The sequence below is a fragment of the Xenopus tropicalis genome, chromosome 8 (genome assembly GCF_000004195.4).
Source record: "Xenopus tropicalis strain Nigerian chromosome 8, UCB_Xtro_10.0, whole genome shotgun sequence".
In the NCBI taxonomy this organism is placed as follows: domain Eukaryota; kingdom Metazoa; phylum Chordata; class Amphibia; order Anura; family Pipidae; genus Xenopus; species Xenopus tropicalis.
The window spans coordinates 139,230,576-139,250,200 of NC_030684.2; the positions used below are offsets into that span (position 1 = coordinate 139,230,576).

The 19,625-nt window shown below is 43.2% G+C and overlaps 1 protein-coding gene across 1 annotated transcript; it reads right to left on the minus strand.

Moving 5' to 3' along the window:
- On the minus strand, positions 1 to 13,934 carry LOC101730710 (glutathione S-transferase P 1). The gene is made up of 7 exons (XM_004917570.4): positions 13,755 to 13,934; positions 12,868 to 12,903; positions 11,208 to 11,320; positions 7,097 to 7,184; positions 5,065 to 5,168; positions 1,261 to 1,368; positions 1 to 304 (listed from the first exon to the last, which is right to left on the minus strand). Coding segments are annotated over exons 1-7 (636 nt in total). The 5' UTR covers positions 13,756 to 13,934; the 3' UTR covers positions 1 to 118.
- Between the last annotated feature and the right edge of the window lie 5,691 nt (positions 13,935 to 19,625).

The following is a 19,625-nucleotide window of genomic DNA, read 5'->3' on the forward strand; positions in this document are numbered from 1 at the left end:
TTTATTCTTATATAAATGGTATTTATTTTCATGTAATTATCCCTAATGCAGATTTCGATGCTGGAGCTACTACGAGAAGCTGAGACATTACAGTAAATGAATGGATAAATAACATTTTTCATTTGTGCTTAGGGGTAATAGGCCGCCTCTTGCAGACGTCAGAGTTTAGGTACTTGGCGAGTTTTGGTCGAGAGACAAGTCTTTCCACATAAGCAGAGAGCAAGGGGTAGTTAGAAAGGCACGTTGGGGACAAATCAATGTGACAATGGAGGGTATCTAGCAGGTTATAATCCGCATACGATATCTGTAGACAGAAGAAAATTTTGTGAAAAAGCTTTTATTATGTGGCAAAGTTCAACCCCTTCGCTAAGCAGGACTCCTTAATGCTGGGGTTGCATTAAATCAGCCCTGTAGCATCAGTTTATATGACAGACAAGCCTCACTTTCTGCCTGATAATTAGCGACGACCCCTAAGCTCAGCTTCTCAACAGCTGCCCACTGAGCATGTGCAGTGCCACTGACACGTTCCAACTATAAAGTCCTGGATCACTGCTGTTATAGAGATGCTGAAACGTTGGGCTGGGGCAGTAAGTACAATATATACAATTTGGCATTTTTGGCCATATTCATTTTTAGGGTTTAGTTCCCCTTCAACTGTAATTGTGCAGGGGTGGGCCTAGGTTTAATCATGTTTTCTTATTTTTGTCTGCTATACCATTTCACATTAGTGATGGGCGAAAAGTTTCGCCAGGCATGGATTCGCGGAAAAATTCGCTGCACGTCCAAAAATTGTCGCCAGCGTCAAAAAAGAATAGTCGCAGGCGACAAAATAATAGCTGCGTGACAAAATAATAGCCGCGGGCGACGAAACAATAGCCACGTGACCAAATAATAGCCGTGGGCAACGAAACAATAGCCACGCGACAAAATAATAGCCGCGGGCAGCGAAACAATAGCCACGCGACAAAATAATAGCCGCGGGCGACAAAACAATAGCCACGCGACAAAATAATAGCCGCGGGCAGCGAAACAATAGCCACGCGACAAAATAATAGCCACGGGCGACAAAACAATAGCCACGCGACAAAATAATAGCCGCGGGCAGCGAAACAATAGCCACGCGACAAAATAATAGCCGCGGGCGACAATTTTTTTTGTCGCACGACATTTTCACCGTTCGCGGATCTTTTGAAAGAACAGATTCGCTCATCACTATTTCACATTCCTGCTAAAAATATTGTACGTTCAAATGATAAGTACCTTATTCCCCACAATGAATGCAGATCCATTAGCATTTTTTGAAAGGATCCTCTCAAACAGATCCAGTTGCGCAGGGAGAGTCTCAAGATATTTGTCTTTACCCGTTTCCTGTGGAAAACAAAACAACTTAAATTCCAAGTATTTTGCACAACTGTGTCCAAATACATTTACTGCCCTCATCCCTTCCAAAATAGGACAAAGCTACTTCATAGTATATAGATTGTAAGCTCTACGGGGCAGGGACCTCCATCCTCTTGTGTCTTTGACTCTTACCCTCCCATATAGATTGTAAGCTCTACGGGGCAGGGACCTCCATCCTCTTGTGTCTTTGTCTCTTACCCTCCCATATAGATTGTAAGCTCTACGGGGCAGGGACCTCCATCCTCTTGTGTCTTTGACTCTTACCCTCCCATATAGATTGTAAGCTCTACGGGGCAGGGACCTCCATCCTCTTGTGTCTTTAACTCTTACCCTCCCATATAGACTGTAAGCTCTACGGGGCAGGGACCTCCATCCTCTTGTGTCTTTGTCTCTTACCCTCCCATATAGATTGTAAGCTCTACGGGGCAGGGACCTCCATCCTCTTGTGTCTTTGACTCTTACCCTCCCATATAGATTGTAAGCTCTACGGGGCAGGGACCTCCATCCTCTTGTGTCTTTGTCTCTTACCCTCCCATATAGATTGTAAGCTCTACGGGGCAGGGACCTCCTTCCTCTTGTGTCTTTAACTCTTACCCTCCCATATAGATTGTAAGCTCTACGGGGCAGGGACCTCCATCCTCTTGTGTCTTTGTCTCTTACCCTCCCATATAGATTGTAAGCTCTACGGGGCAGGGACCTCCATCCTCTTGTGTCTTTGACTCTTAACTTATTGCAACTGTATCTTGTATTTATCTGTATTTATTGTTATACTGTGTATTTATCTATTATTATCTTAATAACCCCCTGTTTGTATTAATGAATTCTACTGTACAGCGCTGCGTACATAAGCAGCACTTTATAAATAAACATATACATACATACATACATACATACTTTTACATACGTAGCTTTTCCCTACTCTATGGATGGGCAGTTGGCACTGACCTGGCACCAAGCAGTGATATACAGAACCATGCCTTCTCCTTGATTCTCCAGCTGTTTAAGAACCAGTGCCCCCTAGTGGTTTATGTTGTTTCTCTAGTTCTTGACACCTACTGCTAATAGCCTGAGTGAACTTCATTTTGTGCAGCCACTATCTTGGATTCTATGGGGCCGATTCACTAAAGGTCGATAAAATGAGGGTGCTATATTAGCGCACCATTACTTTTGTAAAACTACTGTTCTGAAAATGCCCATTTCCCTGCAAACTGGCGGCTGAATCACTCTGGGGCCAACACAGACTTGAATAAATCCCACTGCAAAGTCCTTATTGTGTTGCCAAAAGCTCATTAACTGTACTTTTCTATAATTACCGCCTGCCCCAAGTAGGGGTTAATATTCGCTTAGATTAAATTGATATTTTGTGCGTTTGATGCTTCATATGTGTTTGTCAATCATGCGTTAGTACTATTTCTATTCGCTAATTAACGCAATGCAAGGTAAATAATGCGGTGCGTTATTTGTGCATGCGATATACGTCTTAACGCATGTGAATCGGTACTTATTTACCGTATGCTTTTTAACGCAAAAAAGCATGCAATAAGCATTATTGACCTTTAGTGAATCGGCCCCTATATGTCATCTTTCCTTGCCTGCATATACTGTACCATGTCACCTTAATGCACATATCAGTAGCGATGAGCGAATCTGTCGGGTGCGCTAATTTTTTGCCGCCCATGTAATTTTTTGTCACCCATTTTGCCGTGACCGCAACTTTTTGTTGATGTGCGCCACATTTTGGCAAATTTCCACAAAAGTTTCACAAAACAATTTGCCAATGGTGAAATGTGGAAATTCACTGCCAATCCATGCCTGGCGAAAAAATTCACTCATCGCTACATATCAGTGCTGATGTCAACGATTTCTTCTCTACTGAGCATTAGTGATGGGCGAAAAGTTTCACCAGGCATGGATTCGTGGTGAATTTCCATGTTTCACCATTGGCGGATTGTTTCGCAAAACGGATGAAAAATTTCACTGTGGAAAAATTCGTCGCACGTCCAAAAATTGTCGCCGGCGTCAAAAAAGAATAGTCGCGGGTGACGAAACAATAGCCACGTGCGACGAAACAGTAGCTGTGCGACAAAACAATAGTCGCAGGCGACGAAACAATAGCTGCGCGACAAAATAATAGCCACGTGCGACGAAACAATAGCCGTGCGACAAAACAATAGCCGCGGGCGACGAAACAGTAGCTGCGCGACAAAATAATAGCCGTGTGACAAAACAATAGTCGCGGGCGACGAAACAATAGCAGCGTGCGACAAAACAATAGCCGTGCGACAAAACAATAGCTGTGCGACAAAACAATAGCCGTGCAACAAAACAATAGCCGCGGGCGACGAAACAATAGCTGCGTGACAAAATAATAGCCGTGCGACAAAACAATAGTCGCGGGCGACGAAACAATAGCAGCGTGCGACAAAACAATAGCCGTGCGACAAAACAATAGCCGTGCGACAAAACAATAGCCGTGCGACAAAACAATAGCCGTGCGACAAAACAATAGCCGTGCGACAAAACAATAGCCGCAGGCGACGAAACAATAGCCGCGGGCGACGAAACAATAGCCGCGGGCGACGAAACAATAGCTGTGCAACAAACCAATAGCCGCGGGCGACGAAACAATAGCCGCGGGCGACAATTTTTTTGTTGCACAACATTTTCGCCGTTTCGCTAATTTTTCGCCGTTTCGCGGATCTTTTGAAAGATTCGCAAATTTTTCGGCGAAGCGAAACGGAACAGATTCGCTCATCACTACTGAGCATGTGTAGCCCTCCACCATAGGTCTATTTATGTAACCAACCAGAAGTGTTTGTTTCCTCTAGGCCGGTCATTGGCAATGTGAGAGAGATCTCGCATATGGTTAGAAGGAACACAGATTATAGAGTTGATTACTTATTAATAAAGATCACAAAAAAAAATAATTTTCGAATTTCAGTTTTCACATTTTTTTTTTCTCAGTCCATAAAAAACTAGAATAAATTGAATGGAAAAATTTGGTTGGGAGGTGGGTGGCGTACTGTCAAAATTCAGGTAAAATCAAGTTTATTCTAATTTTGTTGATTTCCATTTATATTTCACTATGGTTTGAGCAACATTGTGGGATAAATACAGCGCCGGATTTCAAATCTACCCGCCCCGAGGCCGCCCCCCCATTCGCACCCCCTCCTTCCCGGTGCGCATGTGCAAACAAACCTCCCTGCCGTGCCGCGCTGTGCCGACGCAAGTGTGCATACGCGGCCATTTAAACTTCTATACAGAGCAGTGGGGAGAAGTCCCCATTGCTCCGTATGGCCATTAAATGTTAAAATTTCGTTGCAGGGGGGTGGCATGCCGCCCCTAAAATCGTGCCGCCCTAGGCCCGGGCCTATGTGGCCTCGCCACAAATCCAGGCCTGGATAAATACCAAACGAAGTGCCGTTGCCCTGAGTCTTAGTCAAATGCAGTCAATGAAACAACATTTCGGAACATTTGATAAAATCTTTGCAGGCAGCAGATAAAGGTTGATAGACATCGTATAGTAGTAAAACAAAATATTCATTATTTGGTTTCGGCACAAACAATTATTACAGGTTCTGCTGATTTTCTGATAATATGGTGCAAAATACGCAACATTAGACAATGTTATACCTTCAGCAGTCCCAATACTCCCATACTTACATATTCAAAATAGAGAAAACGCCCATATTTCTGTCTCAGATCTTCCACTCCGCTATTCACCATGTCTACGACAGCTCTTTCATGAGCATCGCTCCCATCCAGTCCTGCAAAAACACCCCATGCAGAGTTATCCATTATATAAAGTCCATAGTAGATAATTATTTTTACATTCTGTGCAGTAGTCGGATACATTTCAGCTTTGGTTTTCGCACCAAATTATAAAAGTGAAAGGGAAGGAAATGTAAAGGGGTTTTTGCCATAAGGCAAGGTGAAACAAAAATTCACTAGCAATGTGGACCCGCTGTGTCAATTATACAGTCCTTTATCCAGCCATTGAATTCAAATTACAGCAACAATTAACAGTTCAAACTCAACTTGGAAGATTTATAGTTTGTAGTTTATAGTTTGAGATTATAATGCTCAGTTATCATTAATTGAAATATTGAATATCAACCCAAATATTCCAGTGGTCCAACACCAATGTTTTTTCCCCCCTCACTTTGCCCTATTTGTGAAGAACTTTGACATCTGTGTAACTAAAGTAACCTTAGTAAACTAATAGCATTAGTAAATGGTAATGGGTAACCAAAGATTTAACCTTCCCCATAATCTGAAACCGTTACAGTAACTGGGGAAAGGTAAAAAGTCATGTAGTTGCACCCAATCTAGCAACCCATCAGTACAGGATTGGACTGGGCCACTGAAAAAAATGGGAAAAAGCCGGTGGGCCCCATCGGCCCAGACCCGATGCTTGTTGTCGCTCCCCCGGCCACCGGTGTCCTCCTCTGACGCGTTTCACTTATGCATGCTTAGGGGAGGATGTCGGGTGGGGGCCCCTGCAGGGGGTTAGGGGTGAATGTCAGGGTATGTAACGCAGTGGGGGCACCTTGGGGGGTGTGTGCACTCCCCCCGGTCGCTGGTGTCCCACCCCTGACACTTTTCACTCAGGGGAGGATGTCAGGAGGGTGGTGGAGGCCCCTGTGGGGGTGTGGTGGGGGCACCTAGGAGGGTGCAGGGGACGCGCCCAGCGGGGGAACCTTGGGGAGTGCCAAACCCCTTGGGCAGTAGCCCCTGTGGTCCCTACACCCCCCCAGTCCGACCCTGCATCAGTAGGTTGCATTTATTGATTACCCATTTAAAAAGTAAAATGCCTTTTTACTACTTTGGGTTGTAACTTACAAGATTTGGTTGAAACTTTTTGATGTTCATTACATTTCATACCCAATAACTTCACAAAAGGCATTTGGTTGTAAAGGGACTCAACTTGCTGAGCCTGGCAATCCTTGAAAACCATATAAACACATAAACATACCATTTTGGGGGGGTAAATTTAGAAACATTTGAATTATCAGATTTTCCTAGTTTTGGAAAACATTTGAATTGACACAAATTTTTGAAACTGACAATTTTCAATTGGTCAGATTATGAATATACTGTATACAGGTACCTCCCATTGACTCTTGGGGGGAGATTTACTTATCCACGAATCCGAATCCCGAAAGGGAAAAAAAATCGTATTGGAAACGAAAATTTTGCGACTTTTTCGTCGCCGCCGCAATTTTTTCGTATTTGTCGCGCCTTTTCCGTCGCCGTCGCAACGTTATCGTATTTTGTGCGTCTGTTTCGTTGCCGTCGCAATTTTTTCATATTGAGCGATTGTCAGCGGCAGAAAAATCTCTCCGATTTTCTCGCAACGGCAGCGAAAAAGTCGCGGAAAATATTCGAAAAAGTCGTGGAACATGCAAAAAAGTTGCGATGGCGACGAAAAAGTCGCAAAAAAATACTGATCATTACGAAAAAGCGCATTCGGACGCCTTCGGACTGTTCGTGGATTAGTAAATCTCCCCCCTAGAGAAGCTTGTTCGTGTTTAACTGCTGAATTTTTCTATTGAATTTTCAGGAGTTTTTCAAAATATTCATGAACATGAATTGTAAATTTAACTAAAAAAACTGATTTTCATAAAAAAAGAGTATTCCAATCCCCCTAATATTTAATGTAAAGTAGTTCTAGTACTGAAGGGAACATACTCACCATGTTTATTACCCAGATACCTAAGAATACTATTGCTCTGATACAGGACAAAATCTCCATCCCGAAACCCGGGCAGCTGACCAAAAACCTACAAAAAAAGAGAAATAAATCAAATAAATCAAATTTAATCCAAATGATGCAGGTATATTTTTCTACCATGTACAGAAATAAGCCCTGTTCCCTGTTACAAGGAAGTTAAGACAAAGCAATTTGTACATTTTCCCAACTTCATTGCATCAATAGGCATAAACTCTCTCCTGGTCAACTCTTGTGAGGGGCAGTTTATCAATTTTCGAATAAAAGAAATAAAAAAAATCCTGATTCAAGTATTTTTGTGGTTTACGTGTAGTTACTGGAATATGAAATTTCTACGACCCCTACATCCCTGGGTCTATTGCCCCCCCATTTATACAGTAGTGTCATTGTCAGTTTCTCTGCAATTGTCTTATAAATATTATGTCAACAATAAAACAAAAATCCCAGTATGACGACATGTAAACCCTAAATCAGTGATCCCCAACCAGTGGCTCAGGGAATCATGTTGCTCCCCAACCCCTTGGATGTTGCTCTCAGTGCCCCCAAACCAAGGAGTTATTTTTGAATTCCTGACTTGGGGGCAAGTTTTGGCTGAATAAAAACAAGATTTCCTACCAAATAAAGCCCCTGTAAGCTGATTGGCTATTAGGGGCCTCTATGCACCCTATCACAGCCCTTATTTGGCTCCTCCATGAACTTTTATGGTGCTTGTGTTGCTCCCCAAGTCTTTTTACATACATGGGCCGATTATACCTGCCGATATCGGTCCCTTAGACGGATTCGGCAGCTTATCGGCCCATGTAGGGGCCACAACAACTGGCCTGCCCGACCGATTTCTGGCCTAAAATCAGCCAGATATCGATCGGGCAGGTCCCCGAACCAACTGCGCCAATTACAGTCGTTTTAATTTGATAACCGAATTAGCCTAAATTCCCCGGATATCACCCAATCGTAGGTGGCTCGCTTGGTGACCTCCCCAGGCCAGCAGATCTTTACGTGTATGGCCACCTTAAGAGAGTTTGGGGAGCCCTGTCCTACATGTTCCTACCATGTATATACAGTAAGATGGGCACATCTCCCCCACCCAAACCATGCCATTTGTACAGAATATATACCCTTCATTCACCAGCACCATCACATTATCCTTAAAAAAAATAGCAGCTTTCACCATTTCGATAATTTCCCTCTCGCACATCTTCAGTGACGTTTACATCAGAAAAACAGTTCAAGTGCACTGTAAAGTTCATGCAATCAAAACTACGGGCTTACACAGGCAGGACTTACTTTGATAAAAAGTCCTGCTTGGATTGAGCACTGTAATGGTAAAGCTGAGCTCAGGACAGGAGGTTAGGAGAAAAAAACATGTTTCAGCAGCAATGGGCACAGCTAGAGCAGTGTTTCTATGGAAACCAGCAGTGCTAACTCTTCATTGGCTGCTAGACTGGAGGGCGTGTTTAGTAACCTGAGTTGAGAAGAACTGAGCATGTTCAGTAAGCCAAGCGCCAAAGTCAGTTCCTGAGGGAGGGGTCTAAGTGGGTTAGAGGAGGAGAAGGAATCCCAAGTGATTAAGGGGGTGCTACAGCCTTACTGCTAACCATTGAACTACAGGACTAGCAGGTATGGAAAGATTCCAAAGAGGCTGGTCACTAATTAATAATTTTTTGTGGCTGGTAAGGCCCCATCAGTTCTGGTCTCCAGAGAGGGTCCAGAGAAGGGCAACTAAGCTGGTAAAGGGTATGGGAAGTCTCAGTTATGGGGAAAGACTGGCCAAGTTGGGTCTGTTTACGCTGGGGAAGAGGCGCTTAAGAGGTGACATGATAACTATGTATAAATATATAAGGGGATCATATAATAACCTCTCTAATGTTTTATTTACCAGTAGGGCCTTCCAACGGGCACGAGGGCACCCACTCCGTTTAGAAGAAGGGAGGTTCCATTTAAACATTCGGAAAGGATTTTTTACAGTGAGAGCTGTGAGGTTCTGGAATTCCCTCCCCAAATCAGTCGTGATACATTATATAGCTTTAAGAAGGGGCTGGATGGATTCTTAGCAAGTGAGGGAATACAGGGTTATGGGGGATAGCTCTTAGTACAAGTGAGGGAATACAGGGGTAGGGGGGATAGCTCTCAGTACAAGTGAGGGAATACAGGGGTAGGGGGGATAGCTCTCAGTACAAGTGAGGGAATACAGGGGTAGGGGAGATAGCTCTCAGTACAAGTGAGGGAATACAGGGGTAGGAGGGATAGCTCTTAGTACAAGTGAGGGAATACAGGGGTAGGGGGGATAGCTCTCAGTACAAGTGAGGGAATACAGGGGTAGGGGGGATAGCTCTCAGTACAAGTGAGGGAATACAGGGGTAGGGGAGATAGCTCTCAGTACAAGTGAGGGAATACAGGGGTAGGGGGGATAGCTCTCAGTACAAGTGAGGGAATACAGGGGTATGGGGGATAGCTCTCAGTACAAGTGAGGGAATACAGGGGTAGGGGGGATAGCTCTCAGTACAAGTGAGGGAATACAGGGGTAGGGGGGATAGCTCTCAGTACAAGTGAGGGAATACAGGGGTAGGGGAGATAGCTCTCAGTACAAGTGAGGGAATACAGGGGTAGGGGGGATAGCTCTCAGTACAAGTGAGGGAATACAGGGGTAGGGAGATAGCTCTCAGTACAAGTGAGGGAATACAGGGGTAGGGGGGATAGCTCTCAGTACAAGTGAGGGAATACAGGGGTATGGGAGATAGCTCTCAGTACAAGTGAGGGAATACAGGGGTAGGGGGGATAGCTCTCAGTACAAGTGAGGGAATACAGGGGTAGGGGGGATAGCTCTCAGTACAAGTGAGGGAATACAGGGGTATGGGAGATAGCTCTCAGTACAAGTGAGGGAATACAGGGGTATGGGAGATAGCTCTCAGTACAAGTGAGGGAATACAGGGGTAGGGGGATAGCTCTCAGTACAAGTGAGGGAATACAGGGGTATGGGGGATAGCTCTCAGTACAAGTGAGGGAATACAGGGGTAGGGGAGATAGCTCTCAGTACAAGTGAGGGAATACAGGGGTAGGGGGGATAGCTCTCAGTACAAGTGAGGGAATACAGGGGTAGGGGAGATAGCTCTCAGTACAAGTGAGGGAATACAGGGGTAGGGGAGATAGCTCTCAGTACAAGTGAGGGAATACAGGGGTAGGGGGGATAGCTCTCAGTACAAGTGAGGGAATACAGGGGTAGGGGGGATAGCTCTCAGTACAAGTGAGGGAATACAGGGGTATGGGTGATAGCTCTCAGTACAAGTGAGGGAATACAGGGATATGGGAGATAGCTCTCAGTACAAGTGAGGGAATACAGGGGTAGGGGGATAGCTCTCAGTACAAGTGAGGGAATACAGGGGTAGGGGGGATAGCTCTCAGTACAAGTGAGGGAATACAGGGGTAGGGGAGATAGTTCTCAGTACAAGTGAGGGAATACAGGGGTAGGGGGGATAGCTCTCAGTACAAGTGAGGGAATACAGGGGTAGGGGAGATAGCTCTCAGTACAAGTGAGGGAATACAGGGGTAGGGGGGATAGCTCTCAGTACAAGTGAGGGAATACAGGGGTAGGGGGATAGCTCTCAGTACAAGTGAGGGAATACAGGGGTAGGGGAGATAGCTCTTAGTACAAGTTGCCCCAGGGACTGGGCCGATTGCCATCTTGGAGTCAGGAAGCAATTTTTTCCCCTCTGAGGCAAATTAGAGAGGCTACAGATGGGTTTTTTGCCTTCCTCTGGATCAACTAGTAGTTAGGCAGGTTATATATAGGCATTATGGTTGAACGTGATGGACGTGCTTCTTTTTTCAGCCTAACTTACTATGTTACTACGTTTACATACCCTGTAGGGAACTGAGGAATCTACAGGTTGGGACACAAAGTATTATGGAGCCGGGCCAAGTAATAACTGTACCCAAGGCAATTTTCCTGGGCTGGGCGCCCAACCTGCACAGTTGAAATGTGGAATATAATAACGTACCAAGCAAAGCTATTATATTTATGTAATTGTATTTAGCTTACAACGCCCAGTTTTAATACATTTTTTTAAAAAAAACTCACCGCATCTTTCTTTCTGCCATCTTTTCCCGAAACCCAATCTGCAATCTGTACTTCATCCTCTTCCCAGTCGATGCCCTGATCTGCCAGCAGCAGCCTGATTGCTTCCGCCCTTCCTGAGAGGTAGCGCAGTTGTACAAAATATTAGCAGATCAGCCGGAAGCACAGGAATAATAATAGTTATAGGCATTGTATCTGCCTTTCCTAAAGGAATAATTGCTATTAACTGTATAGGTAGGAAATCTACTCATCTACTGTCGGTTGCTATGTGACACTTAGGGGCACATTCGGATTGGAAACGAAAATCTTGCGACTTTTTCGTCGTTGTCGCATTTTTTTCATATTTTTCGCGATTTTTCCGTCGCCGTCACGATTTTTTCGGATTGAGCAATCATAGACAGCGGAAAAACCAATCTGTTTTTTCGCGACGGCGGCGAAAAAGTCGCGACAACTCGCAAAAAAGTCTGAACGGCGACAAAAACGATCACAAAAATACCGATCGTTACGGAAAAAACGCATTCGGACACTTTTCGGACGTTCTTGGATTAGTAAATGTGCCCCTTACTGTATAGGGGGTTATTTATCTTTAACTTAACTTTTAGTATAATGTAGCGAGTGATATTCTAAAACAATTTGCAGTTGGTCTTTATTTTTTATTTGTGGTTTTTAAATAATTTTACTATTTGTTCTGCAACTCTCCAGTTTGGAACTCTCCAGGGGGCGCGGGGTGGGGGGGCGGGGGGGGGGCGCGGGGGGGGCCATGGCCAGTGGGGGCACCTTGGGCGGTGCGGGGCCCATGGTGGGCCTGCACCCCCCAGACCGACCCTGGTTGCTAGGATACAAATTGCCTTAGCAACCAGGGACTTGCTAAGGTAGAGTTGCAGTGAGAGACTGGAATATGAATAGGAGAGGATCTGAATAGAAAGATAAGTAATTAAAAGTAACAATAACGATATTCTAAAATATCAGTGGGGGGGTGTGGGGGATGCTGCCGGCGGGGGCACCTTGCAGGGGGCCCACACACCCCCAGACAGACCCTGGTTGCTAGGGTACAAATTGCCTTAGCAACCAGGGACTTGCTAAGGTAGAGTTGCAATGAGAGACTGGAATATGAATAGCAGAGGGACTGAATAGAAAGATAAGTAATTAAAAGTAACAATGACAATAAAACTGCAGCCTCAAAGAGCAATAGATTTTTGGACGCTGGGGGTCAGTGACCCCCATTTGAAAGCTGGAAAGAGTCTGAAGAAGGCAAATAATTCAAAAACTTTAAGAAATAATTAATGAAGACCAACTGAAAAGTTGCTTAAAATTGGCCATTCTAGAACATACTAAAAGTTAACTGAACGTAGAGAGTAAAATTCTGAGACAATTTGCAATTTTTTCATTTTTCTTTCTGAATTAGTTAGCTATTTATGTAGCAGCTTTGCAATTTCAGCAGCTATATGGTTGCTACGGTCCAAATTACCATAGCAACCAGCCACTGCTTTGAATGAGAGACTGGAATATGAATAAGAAAGGGGTCTGAATAGAAACACAAGTAATGAAAAGCAGCAACGCCTGCAAAATTAAGCAATAGCTTTTTGGCAACTGGGGTCATTTAAAAGCCGGAAATCATTACTAAATACTATTTCTACATACATAGGTTTGTACCTGTACTTACCTCTGACGGGGAAATAGATCAAGGCGTAGTCAGGCACTAAGGAAAAGACATGAGCAGACGTTTATTAAATGGGTAAGAATAGTAACAATTGTATTTGCTATGAGATTTTTTCATTATTAGTAATTATTAGTTATTAGTAAACATGAATCTACTCCGACGTTTCCTTTGCATAACAAACTACTATCAAAAATGAACACATATAAAATACCTGCTGAGCACTGTATGGTATTCTTTGCCTGATATATACATAAATACTGTGGATTGGGGCTGGGTGCAAAAAGCAAAATAATATGTGCAATTGTACATGGGTTTGGCAAGTCCCTGTGGGCAAAGGTGCGCAAGAACATCCACATTGTATGTATGTATAACTTTATTTATAAAGTGCCACAAGGGTACGCAGCGCTGTACAATCTTACAATAAACACAATTACACACAGGGAGGACAAGTGTTATAATAAATACAATAAATAAGTATAAATACACAGGGAGTAAGTGCCATGTGGTATGAGACACAGTAGGAAGGAGGTCCCTGCCCCGTAGAGCTTACAGTCTAAGTGGTTGGGTAACATACAGGCACAAACTGGAAGGTAAGAGGGCACCAGGTATGGTCCCTGCCCCGTAGAGCTTACAATCTAAGTGGTTGGGTAACATACAGGCACAAACTGGAAGGTAAGAGTGCACCACGTATGGTCCCTGCCCCGTAGAGCTTACAATCTAAGTGGTTGGGTAACATACAGGCACAAACTAGAAGGTATGGGCATATAAAGTATAAAGACCATTTCATAAAGAAGAGAAATTAATATTGTATTTTAGCATGATAATATAGAGAGAAATAGACCAATAAGCATTCAGTCAGGAATAGAAGTGAATAGAACTAGAACACTCACTTGTTGGGAGAATATGGAGAGACGGCGTCTGTATTTCTGGAACCTTTTCCGACTGCTGGGAGACTGCTCGCTGGCGCAGGTTAATATACTAACAGCTTCTGCTGAGTCACAATTAGGCAGAGAACTATGCAAAGCAGCTGTGCTGAAAGTTTATTAACTGAAACAATCAGCAGGTAGGATATACTGAGTGTGAAACAGTCACTGATTGTGGTAACCAACCAACGTAACCTTTTCCCACCGCCGGGGCACAGCTTGTCCATACAAGTTCATATAGGAACCGGCTTCTGCTGAGTCACGGCTACATAGGGAATTATAGGGCAGGTACGGCGAGGAACAAGAGTTTTCCCAGACTAGTAACTGATAGGAAACAATCAGCAGGTAGAACATACTGGGAAGTTGACTAATACAAACCTCTAATACAGTTCCTTATGTTGTAGTGACCCCCAACCATAAAATTATTCTTAAGCCCATCGGAAATATGTGTTTCCCGATAGTCTTGTGGTTTTACCCCCAAAGGGGTCCCGGCCCACAGGTTGAGAACTGCTGCTCTAAGTGGTTGCTGTGGGTTCCAAGATTAAATGTTGTTATCTTTTCTTCATAACTATGTAATGTTTTCAGTGCTACAGTATATAGATTGTAAGCTCTACGGGGCAGGGACCTCCATCCTCTTGTGTCTTTAACTCTTACCCTCCCATATAGATTGTAAGCTCTACGGGGCAGGGACCTCCATCCTCTTGTGCCTTTGACTCTTACCCTCCCATATAGATTGTAAGCTCTACGGGGCAGGGACCTCCATCCTCTTGTGTCTTTGACTCTTACCCTCCCATATAGATTGTAAGCTCTATGGGGCAGGGACCTCCATCCTCTTGTGTCTTTGACTCTTACCCTCCCATATAGATTGTAAGCTCTATGGGGCAGGGACCTCCATCCTCTTGTGTCTTTGACTCTTACCCTCCCATATAGATTGTAAGCTCTACAGGGCAGGGACCTCCATCCTCTTGTGCCTTTGACTCTTACCCTCCCATATAGATTGTAAGCTATACGGGGCAGGGACCTCCATCCTCTTGTGTCTTTGACTCTTACCCTCCCATATAGATTGTAAGCTCTACGGGGCAGGGACCTCCATCCTCTTGTGTCTTTGACTCTTACCCTCCCATATAGATTGTAAGCTCTACGGGGCAGGGACCTCCATCCTCTTGTGTCTTTGTCTCTTACCCTCCCATATAGATTGTAAGCTCTACGGGGCAGGGACCTCCATCCTCTTGTGTCTTTGTCTCTTACCCTCCCATATAGATTGTAAGCTCTACGGGGCAGGGACCTCCATCCTCTTGTGTCTTTGACTCTTACCCTCCCATATAGATTGTAAGCTCTACGGGGCAGGGACCTCCATCCTCTTGTGTCTTTGTCTCTTACCCTCCCATATAGACTGTAAGCTCTACGGGGCAGGGACCTCCATCCTCTTGTGTCTTTGACTCTTACCCTCCCATATAGATTGTAAGCTCTACGGGGCAGGGACCTCCATCCTCTTGTGTCTTTGACTCTTACCCTCCCATATAGATTATAAGCTCTACGGGGCAGGGACCTCCATCCTCTTGTGTCTTTAACTCTTACCCTCCCATATAGATTGTAAGCTCTACGGGGCAGGGACCTCCATCCTCTTGTGTCTTTGACTCTTACCCTCCCATATAGATTGTAAGCTCTACGGGGCAGGGACCTCCATCCTCTTGTGTCTTTGTCTCTTACCCTCCCATATAGACTGTAAGCTCTACGGGGCAGGGACCCCCATCCTCTTGTGCCTTTGACTCTTACCCTCCCATATAAATTGTAAGCTCTATGGGGCAGGGACCTCCATCCTCTTAACTTATTGTTACAGTGGAGGAAATAATTATTTGACCCCTCACTGATTTTGTAAGTTTGTCCAATGACAAAGAAATGAAAAGTCTCAGAACAGTATCATTTCAATGGTAGGTTTATTTTAACAGTGGCAGATAGCACATCAAAAGGAAAATCGAAAAAATAACTTTAAATAAAAGATAGCAACTGATTTGCATTTCATTGAGTGAAATAAGTTTTTGAACCCCTACCAACCATTAAGAGTTCTGGCTCCCACAGAGTGGTTAGACACTTCTACTCAATTAGTCAACCTCATTGAGGACACCTGTCTTAACTAGTCACCTGTATAAAAGACACCTGTCCACAGAATCAATCAATCAAGCAGACTCCAAACTCTCCAGCATGGGAAAGACCAAAGAGCTGTCCAAGGATGTCAGAGACAAAATTGTAGACCTGCACAAGGCTGGAATGGGCTACAAAACCATTAGCAAGAAGCTGGGAGAGAAGGTGACAACTGTTGGTGCGATTGTTCGAAAATGGAAGGAGCACAAAATGACCATCAATCGACCTCGCTCTGGGGCTCCACGCAAGATCTCACCTCGTGGGGTGTCAATGATTCTGAGAAAGGTGAAAAAGCATCCTAGAACTACACGGGAGAAGTTAGTTAATGACCTCAAATTAGCAGGGACCACAGTCACCAAGAAAACCATTGGAAACACATTACACCGCAATGGATTAAAATCCTGCAGGGCTCGCAAGGTCCCCCTGCTCAAGAAGGCACATGTGCAGGCCCGTCTGAAGTTTGCCAATGAACACCTGAATGATTCTGTGAGTGACTGGGAGAAGGTGCTGTGGTCTGATGAGACCAAAATAGAGCTCTTTGGCATTAACTCAACTCGCTGTGTTTGGAGGAAGAAAAATGCTGCCTATGACCCCCAAAACACCGTCCCCACCGTCAAGCATGGGGGTGGAAACATTTTGCTTTGGGGGTGTTTTTCTGCTAAGGGCACAGGACAACTTATTCACATTAACGGGAAAATGGACGGAGCCATGTATCGTGAAATCCTGAACGACAACCTCCTTCCCTCTGCCAGGAAACTGAAAATGGGTCGTGGATGGGTGTTCCAGCACGACAATGACCCAAAACATACAGCAAAGGCAACAAAGGAGTGGCTCAAGAAGAAGCACATTAAGGTCATGGAGTGGCCTAGTCAGTCTCCGGACCTTAATCCAATAGAAAACCTATGGAGGGAGCTCAAGCTCAGAGTTGCACAGAGACAGAAACCTTAGGGATTTAGAGATGATCTGCAAAGAGGAGTGGGACCAACATTCCTACTAAAATGTGCGCAAACTTGCTCATCAATTACAAGAAACGTTTGACCTCTGTGCTTGCAAACAAGGGTTTTTCCACTAAGTATTAAGTCTTTTTTTGTTAGAGGGTTCAAAAACTTATTTCACTCAATGAAATGCAAATCAGTTGCTATCTTTTATTTAAAGTTATTTTTTCGATTTTCCTTTTGATGTGCTATCTGCCACTGTTAAAATAAACCTACCATTGAAATGATACTGTTCTGAGACTTTTCATTTCTTTGTCATTGGACAAACTTACAAAATCAGTGAGGGGTCAAATAATTATTTCCTCCACTGTATCTGTATTAATGTAATACTGTGTATTTATCTATTATTATCTTAATAACCCCCTGTTTGTATTAATGAATTCTACTGTACAGCGCTGCGTACATAAGTAGCACTTTATAAATAAACATATACATACATACATACAAAAAGGACTTTATTTTTGATCAAAAGATGTTCTAAAACAATCACACTAACTACTGACACATCTCTCTCTACCATTATATAATACAGCTAGAAACAAGGTTTACGAAACCTAGTGACCCTGTGTGGCTTTTTAGCATCATTTTACTGGGAACCCCTTTTGAAATAAAAAATAACAAAAGTGGTATAAAGGGGATACCTTTTTGGCTAACTAAGATTATTATTATTAACATTTATTTATAAAGCGCCAACATATCCCGCAGCGCTGTACAATAAGTGGGTTACATACATTGGACATACAGAGTAACATATAAAGCAATCAATAACCGATACAGGAGGGGAAGAGAGCCCTGCCCAAAAGAGCTTACAATCTACATTATTATTATTATTATTATTAACATTTATTTATAAAGCGCCAACATATCCCGCAGCGCTGTACAATAAGTGGGTTACATACATTGGGCATACAGAGTAACATATAAAGCAATCAGTAACCGATACAGGAGGGGAAGGGAGCCCTGCCCAAAAGAGCTTACACTCTACATTATTATTATTATTATTAACATTTATTTATAAAGCGCCAATATATCCCGCAGCGCTGTACAATAAGTGGGTTCCATACATTGGACATACAGAGTAACATATAAAGCAATCAGTAACCAATACAAGAGGTGAAGGGAGCCCTGCCCAAAAGAGCTTACACTCTACAAGGAGTAACATATAAAGCAACCAATAACCGATACAGGAGGGGAAGGGAGCCCTGCCCAAAAGAGCTTACACTCTACAAGGAGTAACATATAAAGCAACCAATAACCGATACAGGAGGGGAAGGGAGCCCTGCCCAAAAGAGCTTACACTCTACAAGGAGTAACATATAAAGCAATCAGTAACCGATACAGGAGGGGAAGGGAGCCCTGCCCAAAAGAGCTTACAATCTACAAGAGAACCAAGCTTTCAGAACATTTCAGTTCCTTTTTCAAGCTGATTACAATGAAGCTGTGCTGCTCTCTGATATATATACAACATTCAGCTCATAGATCAAGTAACCAGACAAAAAAGGAATATCTATCTGATTTGAAGGTGTTATTTAGGATTACCCAATAGCACATACTACTAATAAAGTATATTTATATGAAAATAGTTTATTTAGATGATGCAGAGTTTTACATATGAGCTTGTTTATACAATATAATTTTATATTGTATAAATAATATAATAATAATATACAGTATATCATATTTTTTTCTTCCTCTTCATAATCATAGACTGTCGGGGCATTGAATGAGGCCTGGGAAGAAGCAGGCTTTTGTTGAGTCACTGTGAGTGAGGGCAAAATGTAGAACAGGTATATCCAGAACAAAAACCCATAATTAATTTTTCAGGAAAAATTGGTTCCAAAACTCCAGAATGGGATTATAGTTATTCTGATACAAGGTTCAACCCATTTACTGTCCATAGTCCTCAATATAAGCATGTCCCTATAAATAATACTGACACCACTTTGTATTCTTGTAGAGTGTAAGCTCTTTTGGGCAGGACTCTCTTCCCCTCCTGTATCGGTTATTGATTGCTTTATATGTTACTCTGTATGTCCAATGTATGTAACCCACTTATTGTACAGTGCTGCGGGGTATGTTGGCGCTTTATAAATAAATGTTAATAATAATAATAATAATAATAATGTAGAGTGTAAGCTCTTTTGGGCAGGGCTCCCTTCCCCTCCTGTATCGGTTACTGATTGCTTTATATGTTACTCTGTATGCCCAATGTATGGAACCCACTTATTGTACAGCGCTGCGGGATATGTTGGCGCTTTATAAATAAATGTTAATAATAATAATATTGCTGGGGCACAAAGACATGCCTAAATGTGACTCAATAGAGAATATTAAAGAACGTTTTGGGATAAGTTCAAACCATCGCAACAAACCCAGACTTGAAGAAACCACAGCTAATTAGCACTTATTAAATATTGCGTAAATTGTTAATGCAGTAATTACACAATAAATGGACGCTTTCGTGATTTTACCGTGTAGTTTTTTTAAATACATTCTTACACTGTGTATATCGCAAATAATTAATTTCACCATTTATAAACTGTACTTTGTAATGAATGTTTTATGAGCCCAAGGCTCTTGGGAAAGTAGGAAAATGGCTTTCCTTGTGACAAATTTCACAATTATATATAACAAAAATCTTTTTGGTCTTTTGAAAAAATGGATTTCAGAAAGAGATTCTAACATGTTTTACTCCCATGTA